This window comes from Syzygium oleosum, unplaced genomic scaffold (genome assembly GCF_021117445.2).
Source record: "Syzygium oleosum isolate NSW1041296 unplaced genomic scaffold, Sole_v2.1 Sole_v2.59, whole genome shotgun sequence".
Lineage (NCBI taxonomy): Eukaryota > Viridiplantae > Streptophyta > Magnoliopsida > Myrtales > Myrtaceae > Syzygium > Syzygium oleosum.
Window position 1 is genome coordinate 671,052 of NW_026607543.1, and position 18,744 is coordinate 689,795.

At 39.0% G+C, this 18,744-nt stretch overlaps 4 protein-coding genes across 5 annotated transcripts; 2 read left to right on the forward strand and 2 right to left on the reverse strand.

Annotated features, from left to right (window-relative positions):
- The first annotated feature begins 929 nt into the window (after positions 1-929).
- LOC130134526 (lachrymatory-factor synthase-like) lies at positions 930-1,728 on the forward strand. The gene has a single exon (XM_030586018.2). It carries the CDS (start codon positions 996-998, stop codon positions 1,539-1,541), a length of 546 nt encoding a protein of 181 aa, XP_030441878.2. The 5' UTR covers positions 930-995; the 3' UTR covers positions 1,542-1,728.
- Positions 1,729-2,872: 1,144 nt separating this feature from the next.
- On the reverse strand, positions 2,873-4,871 carry LOC130134510 (5'-3' exoribonuclease 4-like). 2 transcript variants are annotated; one of them, XM_056307780.1, is made up of 5 exons: positions 4,257-4,871; positions 4,045-4,149; positions 3,896-3,971; positions 3,527-3,609; positions 2,873-3,232 (listed from the first exon to the last, which is right to left on the reverse strand). In XM_056307780.1, exons 2-5 carry the CDS (start codon positions 4,140-4,142, stop codon positions 2,983-2,985), a joined length of 507 nt encoding a protein of 168 aa, XP_056163755.1. In that variant the 5' UTR covers positions 4,143-4,149; positions 4,257-4,871; the 3' UTR covers positions 2,873-2,982. The 2 variants fall into 2 exon arrangements, with proteins under 2 accessions (XP_056163755.1, XP_056163756.1); XM_056307781.1 differs by having other exon boundaries at positions 2,873-3,345.
- A 146-nt stretch (positions 4,872-5,017) lies between these two features.
- On the reverse strand, positions 5,018-7,534 carry LOC130137040 (probable RNA-dependent RNA polymerase 3). Its single transcript, XM_056307731.1, has 3 exons — positions 7,312-7,534; positions 7,103-7,232; positions 5,018-5,151 (listed from the first exon to the last, which is right to left on the reverse strand). The coding sequence occupies exons 1-3, from the start codon at positions 7,371-7,373 to the stop codon at positions 5,032-5,034; spliced, it is 312 nt and encodes a 103-aa protein (XP_056163706.1). The 5' UTR covers positions 7,374-7,534; the 3' UTR covers positions 5,018-5,031.
- A 10,215-nt stretch (positions 7,535-17,749) lies between these two features.
- LOC115664074 (lachrymatory-factor synthase-like) lies at positions 17,750-18,548 on the forward strand. Its single transcript, XM_056307793.1, has one exon. The coding sequence runs from the start codon at positions 17,816-17,818 to the stop codon at positions 18,359-18,361; it is 546 nt and encodes a 181-aa protein (XP_056163768.1). The 5' UTR covers positions 17,750-17,815; the 3' UTR covers positions 18,362-18,548.
- The last annotated feature ends 196 nt before the right edge of the window (positions 18,549-18,744 follow it).

Sequence of the window (18,744 nt, forward strand, 5' to 3'; positions counted from 1 at the left end):
CCAATGAGCCGTGCTTGTAGCTTTAAGTTTGGTTATTCAAATTAATTAAGTAGATGGTTTACTTAGAAATAATTAGCATTTCCGAAATTAGTGTCCCATCATGACTTGCTCTTCAAATTTGCCAGAAGCTCCTTCTCGTTTTCAACCAAAGAACACGCGATTCATGTCAAGCACAAACAGATGGTGTTGCTCTCACAGTTCTCTCTCGGACTAGGACCCATCGCGCGACACTATGATGAAGTCTGGCAACAAGTGCTTATATTCAACACGAACATGATCTTATGATAGAAATTTGGAAACTAATTTTAGTATATACTCAGCATGCCAACCAACGCAATTAACACTAGTTAATATTTTAGCAGGAAGCACTAGTGAATTCAGATTATGTAGGATTCCTTTTGGCTAAGCAAGTCAGCAAATATAAGGCACTATTATTATTTATGTTTAAATCTATCTACCATATGATACGTTATATTCTGATCTACATGATTTGGAATAGGAAAGATAAACCGGTAATCTTAACCGATCTTCAATAGACATGTGAGGCAAAGAATGGGGAAATCATCTCTTAGGTATCTAATGTACGTGCCACATATCATCGCCTCAGATCTCTCATGCAGCATGGGTTAACTATATTGGAATCGTCGAGTTAGGGTTATGGTATAAGTTATGACAAAGCAAATCGGTTGAGATTGTGATTCTTGATGATTCCAGCCGGATATTTCATTTCCTTGGTGATTAATAAGGGATTACGTGTTGTTTGAAAGTGATTGATTTCTTTCATCACGTAAGCGATGTAATTAATTACGATGCGGTGTACGAGCACACGGAAAACATGCTTTCTCCGAAAGACATACTTTCTCTCACCCTATACATACACCTTCATGTCTGTAGCTCAAGAACACAAGCCTAATTTGCCTTCATCTCTCTCTCTCTCTCACCATTTTGTTGAACCAGATCCACTTGCACCTCGCATTAGTTTGGCATTCTTCAACATGGAATCCGCAAACATTGATCATGCGACTTCTCACATGAACCAAAAGGTCCAAAACCAACCAAAATGGCAGGGCCAAGCTTGTGCGGACTTGGCAGGTCCAAAGGCAGACCAAATATGGCCCTTCTTGGAGGACTTCTTAGGCCTCGCCAAGTGGTTCCCGACCCTCGCCACTTGCACCCCCGTCGAGGGCAACTCCGGCCAGCCCTGGTGCGTCCGCTACTGCGCCGGGTTCAGGACCCCGGTTGACCGGGACGTTGGCGACACCGAGACGACAACCCTGAATTGGACGAAGCAGAAGCTGCTGTCGATCGACCCGGCTGTGAAGATATTCAGCTATAGCATCGTAGACGGCAATGCCGGGTTCAACTCATACGTCTCTACGGTCCAAGTCGTGCCTGAGGAAGACAGGTGTCGCATCGTGTGGAGCTACGAGGTCGAGCCCGTGGACTGCTGGAAACCCGAGGACTTGGACCAGTTCATCGGGTCGGGCTTGCGGGTCATGGCCGAGAGGATGGAGGAGGCTCTTCTTGGTCAAGCAAAGTGATTGGATTCACGAACTGATGTCCTCTGAATCTGATGATCTGCTTTCGTGCTCATGTGATAGTCTTGAAGCTGTGTGATGCGGTGTGCAAGAGTAGTGAAAGTCTGGGCAGTAGTACGTATTAGCTCTCTAATATTTCCACAATAATTCGCAAGTTTGGTCATTATTCCCCATTCGCATTGGATTTAGAGCATCCTCTTGTACCTCCACGTTCCACTTACATATACTTCGAGCTAATTTCGGATAACCACATTGTGATTCATCTTGATCCGATGAAGGAATTGTGACCAGCTCTCGATTAAAACGAGGGTCACGGATTGAATTCGCATCTGCACGCTAATCCTGGGCTCAAGTGCAACAGAAGTGGAAATTCATTAAAGATCTAGATGCATTTTTCTGTATCATTTTTTATTAACTTATGTTGAAGAAAAAGATGCACCGCCCATCTTCTCCAAGAAATCTAGATTATTCTAGGATAGATATCAAGATATTCTCGTGTAGAGATGAGTAGCTAATAGATTATCACTACAAAAAAAGTTAGTTTTAGCGACGAATTTTGCCACGAAAAATTTGGCAAAATTCGTCGCTAAACGAATTTGCGACGAAATTAGCGACGGAAAAAAATTCATCGCTAATAGGCCGTCGCAAAATTTTGCGACGGAAAATTTCAATTTTCGTGGCTAATTTGCGACGAAAAAAAATTCGTCGCAAATTATTCGTGGCAAAATTCGTGGCTAATTTGCAACGAAAAAAAATTCGTCGCTAATTATTCGTGGCAAAATTCGTGGCTAATTTGCCACGAATATAGTTCGTGGCAAAATTCGTGGCTAATTTGCCACGAACTATATTCGTGGCAAAATTCGTCGCTAATTTCACTACAAAAAAAACAAGGTTTTAGCCACGAAAAATTTGGCAAAATTCGTGGCTAAAAGAATTTGCGACGAAATTAGCGACGAAAAAAATTTCGTCGCTAATTCGGCGTCAGCGAAATTTAGCCACGAAAATTTCAATTTTCGTTGCTAATTAGCCACGAAAAAAAATTCGCAAAATTGCCGCTAATTATTCGTGGCAATTTTCGTATTAAATTGCGACGAAAAAAAAAATTCGTGGCAAAATTCATGGCTAATTATTCGTGGCAAAATCGCCGTTCTAATTTGCCATTAACTATTTTCGTGGCAAAATTCATTGCTAATTTGCCAAGAAAATTTTTTTGCGTCGTTAAATTGCGACGAAATCTATTTGTGACAATCGCTAATTTGCGAGGATTTTTTTTTTTTTAAGTCAGTAAGTTTGCGACGAATATTGTTTAGGGACGATTTCGATTTTAAATCTAATTAGCAGCAAAATTAATTGCTAAAATATATATTTAACATTGCAGCTCCAAAGAGAATCTACAATAATGGAGTTTCAATATAAACAATCCCTCCCCTAATCTAAACTGACTTCAAATAATAGTGTAGTTGTGATTCCCATGGTGCTGGTGGGTATCTTCACTGAAGCCCCTTTCGTACCCAGAGGGAGCAGCTGGTCTTGGTCTATTAACTGCATAATATCCTGGAAAGTTTCGATTGCGTGGTGGTTCCAAGATGCCAGAGGATTGATTGTTGTTCAACTTGATATTTAGTGTACTCTTGACAAGACGATGAGCTGCTTCTCCCACCATTGGACCGACCATTGCTCCAGGTACTGATGGCCTGCAAGATTACAAGCACTGCATTTAGATGGGGAGAGAAAAGAAAGAAGCGTCTCTAAACAGAAACAACAGGGGAAAACGATCTCCAAAGATTCCACAAACACACTCAATAGCCTGCAGGAGTAACCAAAATTTTACTCCAAATGTTCCTGGTTTCAAGTTCATTCTCAACTGCAAAATCTATTGCACCACAAGCCTCTAAATTGATACAAACCACCAATGCAGCAGCAGAAATACAAAACAAACGGACAGAGACATCAACCAAGACAGCAAGACCATTAGAATTCATTCTCACCTTTCTCTTCCATTCTGGCGCCTACCACTGTTATCTTCATGCCATAACACAGGGAATGGCTTGTTATCCAAAGGTCCTAAAACCTATAAAAGTGAACAAGTGAGCCATCCATTTTCTTGTCACGACATCCAATATAAAGAGACCTAAACAGTAATTTGAAAAAGGTTCTCCTATATGAAATAATCCGCGCTTTCAACCGTATTGATATTTCATAGAAATGTTGAAAGGGAAAAGGCCTCATGTAACATCAAACACAAAGCCCTACATAATGCACATAACGTTTTTCCAATTATATTGTATACATTGAGAACAAAATACAAATATTTGCTTTTAGATTAACATATATGAACCAGTAAGAGCATCATGTACCTTTGGAGGAATGACAACACCAGCAGGTGGTCTGGGGATGTGCTTGTGCTTTGCAGGATTGAGATAAGTAACATTACTGTAAAGCAACAGGGCTTGTGAATGATTCAAGTTTGTCGCCCAAGAATTACAAAAGCAAATAAGAAACTTACTATACTTGATTGTTGACAATATCCTCCAATCCATGGATAGGCGAAGGAATTACATTGGTCAGTACATTCCTCTCACTTAGCCAGAGGAATCCGTTCATTCAACCGCTGTAAAAGATTCGCAAAAAATGAATGCAGCATAATATAAACTTACCCAATGGCAGCCTCGTCAAAATTTTCACACAAAATTCTATGCAAGAAAAAGGCATACTGACCTAACATTTGTGTCAATTGGTACAGGATATCTTTCATATGGCCCTAATTGATAGCTTAATTGGTAGTACATATGAACTTGTAGTGACAAAGGATGGACCCTAAGCTAAGCTCAGAATCCGTTCAACAAGGTCAGCCTACAAAATTCCACCTCCATAGAACATGACACTCCTTGCCACAACCCTAAGCTAAGCTCAGAATTGATCAAGTAATGGTCTCCAAATAAGCAGGAAAATATCCTTGCCACAATATTAACAAACAGTGAAGCATGGAAGTGCTATTAAAAGGCTTTATCAAAACATTTTCATTCGACTACAAATGTTTAGTATCCCTGGACCAAAAACTCGTCACTATCCTATACGCACTACAAATATGGCTTCAGCACCCCAGCACAAATCGGAGCTCTTCAATCTGTACAAAAGCTTTACTACATAGATGCGGATGATGACAGAACCAACAATCTGTTCAAAAGCTTTATGATTGGCAAACACTATGCTTCGAGGCTAAAGGGTTTCAAAAGCTCAAGATATTAGGTCTTGATCATTTTGAGAAGCTGACATTTGTACAGATAGAGAAGGAAGCGATGTCTAAGCTGGAGAAATTGATCATCCAGCGATGCAAATAGTTTTACGCATGCTGATAACTACAATATACAGGGTGAGTGCGAAAAGAGGAAAAAGAGACTAAAGTGATGCACTAATCCCACTCTCTGAAAATCATTTCCACAACTTAGTTGGGAAGAAAGAGCCATTGCTGATATAACCCAAGAGTCAGAATTCAAGGCTTACAGTATACGTTCAAGAGAAAAGCCAAGAAACTTACTTTAAAATGATAACACCCCTGAGGTGAAACGTGACAATGGTAGAAGTGTGTCCTTCCAGAATCCCAGTCAACATGCTGAAAGCAGCAACAACACAAACACCGAAAAGTTTCAGGTGACACATTAATCAGAATTATTAAGAATATTAGGATAGATAACTAGAATAATCTTCAAAAAGTTTGGATATTTTATCCCTTTCCACTTCAAAATAAAATAAAATTAGCACATACACAATTTGTTCCAGAACCATGTATTCCTAAGCTCAAGTATCTCTAACTACCACCGTTAATACCTAACATTGCTTAGTTCAGAATTAAGTTTTGTACATTAAACATAAAATTTAGCACCAATTAGTCCAAGAGATCAGTTTCAACTAAGATGTCATCATGTTTATTCTACAGGCACCTAGAATGAGAGATGTAATGGAATTAATGAAATTTTTTATTATTTGTTTTGATATTGGCATTGACAAGTGAAAAGAGGTTAGGCCTTTCATTCTCTTTAAAAATATCTGCAAATTTAACTCGTTTAGTCAAACAAAGAAATCCAAATATGAAAAAGGATGAAGTAAATGGCTGACTTCTTCACTATTCTAACATATTATATATATGAGGAGCTTGTGGAGACAACAAAAAGGGACTCTATTACAAGAAAAGTGGAGAAACTGCCATGAGAGCTGACATAGAGAGACAATACACAGCTAGAGAGTGTCCACACCACATCCATGCATGCCAGCAAAAAAAACTTTGAATAGTGATGAAAGTGATTCTTCTAATTGTTAAATGCCACATACTACGCAACCCATTATGCATTAGTGATAAGTTCAACAACCACAATTCTCACGAAAAAGCTTCATCCTTGCCAAACAAGCACCGTGGCTTATCATTCTTGTCCAATTATTTTAGATTTTCAAAAGAAATTACAAAAATGGATCACATTCATTTAACACTTTTTTATAAAAGAAAATCCTAGTGACATGCAAATGCTAATGTCAAGCACTCTTTTGTCCTTAAGGTGATGCGAGCAGTGTGATGCGCTAAACATCTAAATTAGAAACATTATGAATCGTATTGCTCAATTTAATATGTGAGAGAACAAACCACAAAATCCAACAAACCTTAAGCTCTATTGGTACTGCTCACCTAAAGTTATTTATATGGGGTATAATCATCCCAACCGAGCAGCATTGCCATCATGTTCCCAAATCAAGCGATTAAAAAATTCCTATTACCACATTCCAACACATAAGGATCGTTGCATTAAGAGATTATATGTCCATGCAAACTCAAACTAACCACTCTTTCCTCATTCATTTCTAAACTAACAATTAATTATACACATCAGAACACAGGTTTTTACTTCCCATCATCCATTGCAAGATGTTAGAGACAATATAATGGAATACTACACAAACCATCATTAATTCCCTCATGATACGTGATCTACAATACTCATCCTGTTTTACAGTAAATTTGCAATTAAACACTTGTATGAACATTTCTAGCATTGTATAGTAATAATAAGCACACTTCCATATTTACATATAAATATGTATAGATACATTCTCTCTCTCTCTCTCTCTCTCTCTCTCTCTCTCTCTCTCTCTCTCTCTCTCTCTCTCTCTCTCTCTCTCTCTCTCTCTCTCTCTCTCTCTCTCTCTCTCTCTCTCTCTCTCTCTCTCTCTCGAAGGCGCGCATGCACGCGCATTTGTGTATTTTGGCCATTATTTTCTCAAATATTTATAATATGTATCAGACAAGAGTTTTTGATTTAGGACATTTTACCAAATCATCTGGCAAGCATATCATGCTCAAATTAAATATATTATAATGGCCAATGCCTCTCGTATCACTTTCCTAAATAATACCATTCCACGTTTCCAATTTTAATCCACATATCAAAATGATCCATGCTCCAAGTCACTTCATAACAATCTGCCTCCCAACAATTGAGGGACAATTTCCGAAATGAAAAGAAGGGACTAGTTTTGGAAACAATGGACAAATGAAATCGCTTCCTAATGGTTACCAGACAACGGTCATCTTTCTCGACATGAGACTGTCCAATGGCATTCCAGACTGCTGCCTCAAATTCAAACATTCTGAGATCTTTCAGCTGTCTAATCCTATCACTGTCTATGGCATCTTCAAGATTTCCTCTGCATAACATAGCAACCCAATACTCTAGATATGCAGAGCTGACAACATTCAGACAGAGCAACTGAGAAGAGAACTTACTCCCCAATGTAGTTTAGAATGAGAAATGCTTTTCTAAACTCCAGTTCGCTCAACGCCTTCATCTGGGGGCTAACTGCTTGTCCATTCCAATTTTGCAAACTCGGAAGAAGTCTCGGACTTCCAATCTGTTGATCTCGCACAGGAGAGCTTGCAAATCCATTGTCTAGCAGAAGAATACCCAGCTCAAATTTTGTGTACAAACTTTGAACAAACTATCTTGCCGGACAAATAGCGCCAGAAGATGAAAAGAAGATGCAGTCTTGAGCATTATTTTTTTTTCAATTTCCAAACAAAAAACACAAGTAACCAGAGGCCATTTTATACGATTCAGTCACTCTCACCACAAAAACAGGACAATGAACATAAAACAAGGAAAACCACCGTGTCAGTAGATTCTTTTACGCATACATTGAGCATACTTTGAACAATCCATGTTCATCATTATACACAGGGAAGACAAAACATGACATGTAGGAAGCAAGTTTTCCATTTCCCAACAATAAACACCGGCAAACAAAGGCGATAGTACAACAAAAAATATAGTTCAGTCGCTCTCATCACAAAAATAGAAAAAACTACCATATAAAAACGAGAGGCTGCGTCACCTCATGCAACACTTATGTCTTTGCTCACCAGTCACTATCGTCCCTCCGAACATGTCAATCCTCCAAAACGAATCAAATCGGATAATCTAAACAAGATGTTGACACCGCAAATGGTGATAACAAGTTGTTATTAACAACGCAACTTCCAAATTTGCGATGATTGACCGTCTCATATTGCTCTAATTTCTCCGAATTAAAGGCACAAAAATCACCAGCACGACCTCCGCACAACAAAAAAAATAAAAAATAAAAAGAACGAAAGCTCCACGAAAAAGAACATCACTGACGGGCCGGACTTTGATCATTCAAGGACATGCGAGCGATCTTCGACGGAGACGGCGAGGGACAAGAGCCGGCGCCGGCGCAGGTGCCGCTTTCGATGATGCGGGAGATCAAGCCGTCGATGGACCACTTGATTTTCGTCGCGGCTGTCGACCTCAGGACCCGAAGCGCGGCCTCTTCGTTGAGCGACGCGAGGCTGGTTCTGATCTGATCAGTGCAGATTCGGCGTATCGCGTCCTCGACGGAAAGAGGAAGCGGCACCATCTGCGAAGGCGAAGCGTTCATGGCGGTCGACGAGTGTGTCTCAGAGAGAGAGAGTGAGTGAGAGGTTTCTGAGCTTGATCGATCGCGACGGAGAGACGGTGTTCGAATTTTCCGGGGAAAATCTGAAATCAAAATGGAGAATGTCGACACCTCCTTTCCATTTTCTCGTTCTCTTTTTGGGGCTTGGGTACGGAGAAAGCGCAGAGTGTAGCGTGAAACTGGGGAAATGCTGCAACGTTGCCGGTCGGGTCGAGTCACGTCAAAGGTCCTTGTCTGAAACCAGGAGCAGATAATTGCACTTGTCCGTTTTCGCTCGGAAAGCAAAAACTTTTGCACTGATTTTCATTTCAAAAGTTCAGAACAGCCCCCAAAATTCAAAATTACGAAAAAAATTTAATATGAATTTTTCGTGCCGAAATTGACATATCATAAAAGTTCCAAGTGTTTCGATTTATGAAGAAATCAAACCATATCTGCCGCAAGATTTAGATTAAAGCTCCGTTTATTTAACGGAAGTGAAATTTTTTTCTAGAGAATGATAATATTTTTCTGTTATTTGATTGAAATCTAAAAATGAAATGAAAAATATTTCCCATTGTTCGATAAGAAAATCAAATTTCCTAAATAGATATATATTATTCGGGCATTAATGATTTTCGCATTGACAGCGGGGAACGAGTGCACGGGCACTAGGGTCCCAAGTCCAACCTCAATGGACCCCAACCTAGGCACCAAGGACCGATGCACGGGCTCCGGGGTCCCGAGGCGCATGTATCGGGGCCCGGGCTCGAACCGCTGCGGTCTCGGGGCGGGAACTCGATAGACACGAGCCCAACCTCGATGAACCTAGGCGTAGGCGCCGGGGTCTTGAGCTTGGCCTTGATTAATCCAAGCAAGCCGGTGTCCGGACCTTGGCATGGGCTAGGGACCTACGTAGGGACGTCGTCTCGGGCCGACCACCGGGGTCTCGGGCATGAGCATCGAGATCCCGGCTAGGCCTCAATGAACACAAGCATGGGCATTAGGGACTTGGGCTGGGTGCCGAGGTCCTTGGCCGGCCTCAATGGACAACGGCCGAGTCTTTGGGGACCTCGACACTAGCACCGGAGTGACGATCCCAGCCTTGATGGACTCAGGCTCGAGATCCGGTCCTTAGTGCGAGGTCTCGAGCCCAAGTGCTACGGACCTAAGCCTGGCCTCAATTAACTTGGGTCCAGGTGTTAGAGATTCGAGCATGAGCACCGGGGTCACGAGTCTAGTCTTTGTGGAGCTAGGCGGGCTCGGGGAGTTGGGCAATGGCACCGGAGTCCTAGGCCTAGCCATGGGCTCGGTATCTCGAGCCCAACTTCTATGGACTCGGCCTCTTTGGACCTAGGCTTGGCCTTTATGGATCCCAATGAATCTTGCCCCGGCTCGGAGCCGATGCCAAGGGCCCGAGAACAAGCGTTGGGATTTTCGTGTCCAAACGTAAGGTTTTTAGTCCAAGCACCGATATCTAGTCATATTTTGGAAAACATTTTCCGTTAACTCATTTTCCTAAGCAATTTAAATACCATAAAATATTTTTCTAAAAAATGTATTCTGCAAAACAAATGGAGCCTAAGCGAAAAGTTAAAAACAAAATCTATCTGGGCAAACCAAATTATGCAATAGCTCTTCTTGCTTTGGAAAAGTAATTATGCAATTTACAACACCTATTTATTAAGTAGCAACTGAAGTATTTATCGATAACCCCTTCTTCTCTCACTTCTTCGAAAGCGTAAATATTGTCCCAACACTAAAATAAGTTTTTAACATATACTTTTAAATATATATATATAGCCGCCGTCATCCTATTCTCGGATATATATAGCCGCCGTCATCCTATTCTCGGAGGCTATACCGAATGAATTTAACAAAAAATTAAAGTGGGCAAGCCGCAAATTCATGATAGAATTAAAATAAAAATCACATTAAAGATCCCACTCAAGTGTCGAAGTCGATTGTGTTCTTAATCATCATTTTGCGTCCGTACCTTGTTAAATTTTGGTAGCATCATTCTCACTTGTTTTTTCATCTAATCAAATTCAATCATCCAAGAAATTTTCACGAGAAAAAGAAGCTCCATCTCTCTTAAGAGAGAGGTGGGTGTACTATGGCCAGTTCAACACACCCCACGGCTCCCGCACGAATGGAATCGAAATTACGATGTCTCATGTGAGAGCAAAAATAATTTATAAGCACGATCACGGCACGTGATATGAACAATCAATTCCAAAAATTTCTACGAAGAAGAGAGATAGTTTGTTTGTACCGTTTCACGAAAGCACCGTCGACTTACTTTTCTAAAGCGCCATCGATACTTGTTTTTGTCAATTTCATATACAAAAAACTAGTAAAAAAAGATTACATGCGATTTTTTCGAAGAAATTCTGAATGCGCTCGTTAAACAAAAACTAAAATGTGAAAACTACAAAATTAGGATAATAAGAGCGAAAACCTAAAAGATTTTCGAATGAAAGTCGGCCCAATTCCTTAAATAACCCCAAACTTTAGCTTTTGTCCCAATTATATCCCAAACTTTTTTTTGTCTCATAAAAAACCCCAAACTTTTACTTTTGTCCCAAATTTACCCCGCTTACTTTTCATCCAATTTTTTAATATTATTTTTTCGAATTTTTTTCGAGGAAAAAGAAAAGAAAAGAAAAAATTCGAAAAAATAAAAATAATATTAAAAAATTAGACGAATAGTAAACGGGGTAGATTTGAGGACAAAAGTAAAGTTGGGGTTTTTTATGAGACAAAAAAAGTTTGGGATATAATTGAACAACTAAAGTTGGGGTTTTTAGGAATTTGGCCAATGAAAGTCCTGGGATTTCTCGAAAAGGGGATTTCTAAGGTACAATACTGTCTTAAAAGGGCTCGAAAAAAGAGACAAAAGCTAGGAACGGAAAGAGGACAAAAGAAAGGGAGAGGGGGCAAAAAGGAAAAGCACAGGTAATCCTCTACTTTAACCAAGCACTATTGCACTCATCAATTACCTGCTACCCTATTTGATTTTCCCCCCTTTTCTGGCCAATAATCAATTAATTACTTTCCCTCGGAAAAAAAAAACAAAAGACAAAACAAAGATTACTTCTCTTAGAAGCATGCATACTCCCGAGAGAAGTTTTGTTTTTGGAAAGCGACGTAAATGGTCTCGAACTATAGCTAAATACGCAACGCTTGATTTTGAATATCTAGTACATTTTTAATTTAATCTCAAGGCTATATGTAAATATTCAATATTTTCTGAACTTAAACCGACGGAAGAATGACATTGGATATTTTTATATACTATGGACTAAATTGAATATTTATAAAAATTCAGGGACAACGTTGCGCATAAGTTCATGGACCACATTAAACAAATTAAAGGTTACGGGACGACAATATACATTGAGCCAAAATTCATGAACCATTTGTGTAATTATCCCAAATTTTTTAAGTCAAAATAACATGTTATAGCATAGCAAGTTGTGGAGTATTATGATGTACGAAGGCAATTTACAATAAAAAACAGTGATTCGGGACTTATAAGATAATTGTTATATTTACAAAAGTTTACGTATTGGAAGATAATTTAAGACAGTGAAACTTACTTTACTAATATAAAACATAATCCATGGACTTCATTTGCATCTACGATACACCAAGCTAATTCGCGAACCTTAATTTCAAGCTAAATTACTCAGTTCAAAGTTAATCATAGTACTTCCTATAAGGTAAATAACATCGTCTTAAGAGATGTTTACTCCTTCTAACAATATTGTAATTTTGCAATAAAAGTCATACTTTGTAGTTTTTGTAATTAGTGGATATAACCCGAACAATTGTAATTTGACCAATCTTGTCATAATCTAGATTGCACGTCCAATAATTAGTTTCCCTTTTCATGTAGTAATTTAGTTATTACGAGTTCATAACACGAGTCAATTGCCTTGAACTAGTAATTTGTCTTAGATTATCGTAAGAGACGGGACTTATCATTGCTAATTGACGATCAATAATCGTCAATTACTTTACGTTTCGCGACTTTTGAATATTTGTCACTAGTAATTATCCATAATGTTGTAATTTTCCTCAGATGATCAAGACTCCGAAATACGACGGGTTCGTAAATGACATAGCCTTCCGGATTGAAAATGACGACAATTGTACCGGTAGTTTGGTATGGCCTGTCGGGGTTGAGTTCCGGGGTTTGGTCTTTGCCATACCCACATAGGAATGCTATGTCTCCTTTGTAGTTTGGAATACCGGACGGTCACACATTGGATGGGACTGTTGAAATTATCTACAAGAAATGCACTGAGAGATTCTTTCCATCTAGTTTTTGGGCCAGGCCCAATCCCTCGAGCTTAGCCCAAAATTTGAAGGTATATTTTTTGTTGCAAGAGATATATTAAACTATTGCCGATGTAAAATGAGATACAAGAGAATATTTTTCTTCTCTACATTAAAGCATTTTTATAATTTACAGCTTAATTTGTTTTATTAATCAAAAGTTGGAATCAGAGAGAAAGATTTCCAGGAGCCCAAAAGATTTTGTAGGACCATTATCAACTGTCTTAAAAGCTTAAACTTATAGATGTAGAGCATATAAACTCGTACTCGTATATAGAGCATATAAACTCATACTCATGCGATGTGGGATACTAAGATCACATATATAGAGCATATAAACTCGTACTCATGCGATGTGGGATACTAAGACACACACTTACGTGCATGACGAATTAGAAAGGACACGTGGAATTCTACGAATGGGGGCCGCACACATGAAATAAGCTGGGTAGAACTTGGCTCCGATACCATGTTAGATTTGGTGGGACTACTCGCCGAGCTTTTATGTTGGACTTTCTAACATGGCATCTTGTCCATCCTCTTCCTTCTACAATCATGCGGAACCAATGCACCAGCTTACGTCGATCCTCTTCCGATAGCTATGGCTAGGAATTTGTCCATAGCTTATTGGTATTAGTGTCCTATGCTGGTCGGTAGGGTTGCCGAGGCAGAGGCTAGGGTGGTAATTTGTTTACTCGAACAAAGAACTCATATGGTGCCTAACACTTACGTGAATGATATTTCCTTGGTCGATTACCACGGAATTGATAGTTGAATTCGCAACGATTGGTCAGATTTTAAAATGAGAAGTTAAAGTTACACCCAACCCAAGTCTCTCTTCTTGACATAGTTTGGGAGAGATCATTCGCATGAGATGACCTTAGATGCAGTAAAACTTGTGCGGATGTGACCCCAACATATCCATATTTTAAGATTTGATAGACTCCGTATGATATTTTTTAGATTATAAAGTTTGGATATCTATGTTCGATTCACATCATGTGCATGAGTGCTAAGTTCAAATTTTACATCGATTATTCAGTCTTACCTTACATGTTTTTGACATGATATATTTTAAACCCTCTTTATATCAAACAAGTAACATTATATTTTAACATAAGATTTGATTTAATATATTCGACGACAAATAAATCCTATATACATCCACTAATTGTTCAATAAGTTAGAATTTTGTTAGAACATTCTCAAACTGTCATAGATTTTGTAATTTTTGTTATTTTCTAAGATAACTAGGTTTTTTTGTTAGATTAGATTGCTTACTTTTCCATACAAATTGTTCGGGTATAAATATCCCTTAATTGTAACACCTTGGTGTCAAGTAGTACAATAATTTTTTCTTATTATTGATTCTAACTTGGTATTAGAGTCAATTTTTTGGTCTCACACTCTCCGCCAACTCAAGTTCTACTCTAGGGACTCGTTACATCCTTGTTCGTATATAGTCGTGCCAATTATCCGTGTCACCATCACAGCACCTATCCTCTCGTCTCCCTCGTCCCTTATCTCCATGCTGTATCCGCACTCACCATCCGACACGTCTTCCAGACTTGAAGTAGTCGCCCTCGAGTTCTGACGTGTGATGCTCTGAAATCCACTTACTTTCCATTGTGCACTCCTGTCCTAGGACCTCAATCTCCTAACCCCACATACATACACAGGTGATCGCACCATTAGAGGTGCCCCTGGGCTCAAGAGGTAGCTTTCATGACATAACATTTTGTCCCAACAAGGTTCAAGAGGTGGCTCTCATGGTGTAGCTCTTTGTCTCGGGTGATAAGTTCCCACCGTGCACAAATATCAGTCTGAACCCAATGCGCATAATGTCATTCAATCACATATTGCATATTCAATACTTACACACGATAAATACCCATTATCTATAAACTCCGTCAATCACCTCTTTTCCATTTGCACCATATAGAACAGTGATAATAGCTAGAAAGGTGGCTTCGAATGGACAAAAGGCTTACTCTCGATCACACAAAACAACATCGCACCTTCTCCTCCTCGTTCCACAAAACCGTGCCTAGTGCTCTTCGCTTTATAAAAACGTTTATAGCATGTGAACAAAGTAATGACGTGATGTGTGCCACCTTCAACTGTCTTAGTTTATGCGATTTTCGAACAAGTATTGAAGACGACATTTCTTACTCAGTGGATAACACTGTGCCAAGATGTCATGTGATATGATCATTGTACAACGGTTTTATCTGATTTACTTCATTAATGATTTACCAAAATCACATTGAAAAGGGGGATATACTAAAGTTGGACTTGAATTTAAGCTTCGTTTGTTTCCCGAAAAATTAATAATTTAAAAAATATTTTTCCTAAAATTGATTCATCAACTTTAGTGTAATATGCAATGTCGTCCATGAATATTTAATTTATAAAATGTGGTTCATGAATTTTGTCCCAATGTGCAATGTCGTTCTTGGACTTAGAGCTGTCAAAATGGGTCATTAACCAACTTATGAACTATTGGTATATTTTCAATTTAATCTTTAAACTATTTGAAACTGAAATAAACGGAATGACTACATTGAACATTTAATCAATAGCTCAAGGATCACATTTTGAATATTGGGTCAAAGTTTAGGGATCATATTACATAAATTAAAAGTTTAGAGACGACATCATAGATTGTACCAAAATTCGGGGACTATTTATATTATCATCTCTTTCTAAGGCTAAGGCAATATGCAACCACACTAGGAACATGAGTGAAAGGGATTTTGAATACAGGTTTAACATATGATATCGATTGTTTTTCATGTGGTCTCGATTGGATTACTTGTGTCCCGTCTTTTTCAGGAAGCTATTGGAATCTAACTGGACTCTTGTATGAACACCGATGCACAGTCATCCCATGACAACCTATCAATTTGACAAAAAATAGGATGTAAGATGGTCTTAATTCGGAGAAATTGTCCAATCGGTGCTAAATCCATTGTACGGATACTAATTCAGTCCTAAATTAATAGTTGATGCGTAAATTAAAAAACATAATAATAAGTATTATAAGATTTTACATTAAAAAAAGCCTTGTACAATTAGTAGGTTGCACCCAAAAATAGACTACTACAAAAAAAGGAAATGCATTAAACCAAGACGATCAAAGCAATAAGTAAAATCATGACCTAGAGAAAACTACACCAAACTCAATCCTACGTACCAATAACGGGCTTAAATGTAGGGTTAATAGTCAGATCTAACGGGGCATTGTACCTAACTACACGACTAAGATATAAAAAAGGGAGAACTTGTTGCGGAATTAGAATATTCATACTTAAATTATAATGAGGAAGATAGCTAAAATTAAATTCAGATGCTAATTAAGACTAATAGAAAAAAAAGATAACTAAATTGTGATACTATGTCAATCTCAAATCCCAATTGAATCGATAAACCACTACCCAAAAAAATATTATTTTTTATTTATTTGCTAAAAACCACTATCCTAAGATTAGGCACATAATTTAAAAGTAAAATGAGGTCTGAGATGCAAGTTAGTACATAGAAAACTACCACCAAACATTTTCTTCTTTCGTAGATTAGATTTATAGGGCTTGCTTTCTTGTTGTTTTCTTTAAACGAGGAAGATTAGGTTTTAGGTGGGGAAAAAGGGAGATTAGGTTTTGCACAAGATCAATTGCCTCTTGGCGCGATTAGGTGTTGAGAAAATGTACATATGAGATGTAAATAGAATCATGTGATGTTAATGTAATTTCCAATCTTAAGGTGTGTTTGTTTGGAGATAAATTTTATGATAAAAAAAAATACTTTTTGAAAAAATATTTTTCTTTTTTCATGTTAAAGAATTCATTTCCTTAACTTTAAGCATGCATATCTTTTTTGACCGTAAATGATTTTCCCTTGACTTATCATTTTCAACAAACTAAACACGTGACAATCCAGAAAATTAATTCGCGAAAAATTCTCACTTAGACAAACACGCCGTTGGAAGGAAAATATCCCACTCTCATCCAATGAGCCGTGCTTGTAGCTTTAAGTTTGGTTATTCAAATTAATTAAGTAGATGGTTTACTTAGAAATAATTAGCATTTCCGAAATTAGTGTCCCATCATGACTTGCTCTTCAAATTTGCCAGAAGCTCCTTCTCGTTTTCAACCAAAGAACACGCGATTCATGTCAAGCACAAACAGATGGTGTTGCTCTCACAGTTCTCTCTCGGACTAGGACCCATCGCGCGACACTATGATGAAGTCTGGCAACAAGTGCTCATATTCAACACGAACATGATCTTATGATAGAAATTTGGAAACTAATTTTAGTATATACTCAGCATGCCAACCAACGCAATTAACACTAGTTAATATTTTAGCAGGAAGCACTAGTGAATTCAGATTATGTAGGATTCCTTTTGGCTAAGCAAGTCAGCAAATATAAGGCACTATTATTATTTATGTTTAAATCTATCTACCATATGATACGTTATATTCTGATCTACATGATTTGGAATAGGAAAGATAAACCGGTAATCTTAACCGATCTTCAATAGACATGTGAGGCAAAGAATGGGGAAATCATCTCTTAGGTATCTAATGTACGTGCCACATATCATCGCCTCAGATCTCTCATGCAGCATGGGTTAGCTATATTGGAATCGTCATGGTATAAGTTATGACAAAGCAAATCGGTTGAGATTGTGATTCTTGATGATTCCAGCCGGATATTTCATTTCCTTGGTGATTAATAAGGGATTACGTGTTGTTTGAAAGTGATTGATTTCTTTCATCACGTAAGCGATGTAATTAATTACGATGCGGTGTACGAGCACACGGAAAACATGCTTTCTCCGAAAGACATACTTTCTCTCACCCTATACATACACCTTCATGTCTGTAGCTCAAGAACACAAGCCTAATTTGCCTTCATCTCTCTCTCTCTCTCACCATTTTGTTGAACCAGATCCACTTGCACCTCGCATTAGTTTGGCATTCTTCAACATGGAATCCGCAAACATTGATCATGCGACTTCTCACATGAACCAAAAGGTCCAAAACCAACCAAAATGGCAGGGCCAAGCTTGTGCGGACTTGGCAGGTCCAAAGGCAGACCAAATATGGCCCTTCTTGGAGGACTTCTTAGGCCTCGCCAAGTGGTTCCCGACCCTCGCCACTTGCACCCCCGTCGAGGGCAACTCCGGCCAGCCCTGGTGCGTCCGCTACTGCGCCGGGTTCAGGACCCCGGTTGACCGGGACGTTGGCGACACCGAGACGACAACCCTGAATTGGACGAAGCAGAAGCTGCTGTCGATCGACCCGGCTGTGAAGATATTCAGCTATAGCATCGTAGACGGCAATGCCGGGTTCAACTCATACGTCTCTACGGTCCAAGTCGTGCCTAAGGAAGACGGGTGTCGCATCGTGTGGAGCTACGAGGTCGAGCCCGTGGACTGCTGGAAACCCGAGGACTTGGACCAGTTCATCGGGTCGGGCTTGCGGGTCATGGCCGAGAGGATGGAGGAGGCTCTTCTTGGTCAAGCAAAGTGATTGGATTCACGAACTGATGTCCTCTGAATCTGATGATCTGCTTTCGTGCTCATGTGATAGTCTTGAAGCTGTGTGATGCGGTGTGCAAGAGTAGTGAAAGTCTGGGCAGTAGTACGTATTAGCTCTCTAATATTTCCACAATAATTCGCAAGTTTGGTCATTATTCCCCATTCGCATTGGATTTAGAGCATCCTCTTGTACCTCCACGTTCCACTTACATATACTTCGAGCTAATTTCGGATAACCACATTGTGATTCATCTTGATCCGATGAAGGAATTGTGACCAGCTCTCGATTAAAACGAGGGTCACGGATTGAATTCGCATCTGCACGCTAATCCTGGGCTCAAGTGCAACAGAAGTGGAAATTCATTAAAGATCTAG

Excerpts from the sequence above, each read along its gene's own strand:
- LOC130137040 (XM_056307731.1), bottom strand. The coding sequence starts at position 7,373 with ATGAAGGCGTTGAGCGAACTGGAGTTTAGAAAAGCATTTCTCATTCTA. Across the intron at positions 7,233-7,311 it reads ATTCTAAACTACATTGGGGA|AGGAAATCTTGAAGATGCCA; the intron begins GTAAGTTCTCTT and ends TATGTTATGCAG. Across the intron at positions 5,152-7,102 it reads AGAAAGATGACCGTTGTCTG|CATGTTGACTGGGATTCTGG; the intron begins GTAACCATTAGG and ends TGCTGCTTTCAG.
- LOC130134510 (XM_056307780.1), bottom strand. The coding sequence starts at position 4,142 with ATGAACGGATTCCTCTGGCTAAGTGAGAGGAATGTACTGACCAATGTA. Across the intron at positions 3,972-4,044 it reads ATTGTCAACAATCAAGTATA|TAATGTTACTTATCTCAATC; the intron begins GTAAGTTTCTTA and ends GTTGCTTTACAG. Across the intron at positions 3,610-3,895 it reads GTGTTGTCATTCCTCCAAAG|GTTTTAGGACCTTTGGATAA; the intron begins GTACATGATGCT and ends TCACTTTTATAG.
- LOC130134526 (XM_030586018.2), top strand. The coding sequence starts at position 996 with ATGGAATCCGCAAACATTGATCATGCGACTTCTCACATGAACCAAAAG.
- LOC115664074 (XM_056307793.1), top strand. The coding sequence starts at position 17,816 with ATGGAATCCGCAAACATTGATCATGCGACTTCTCACATGAACCAAAAG.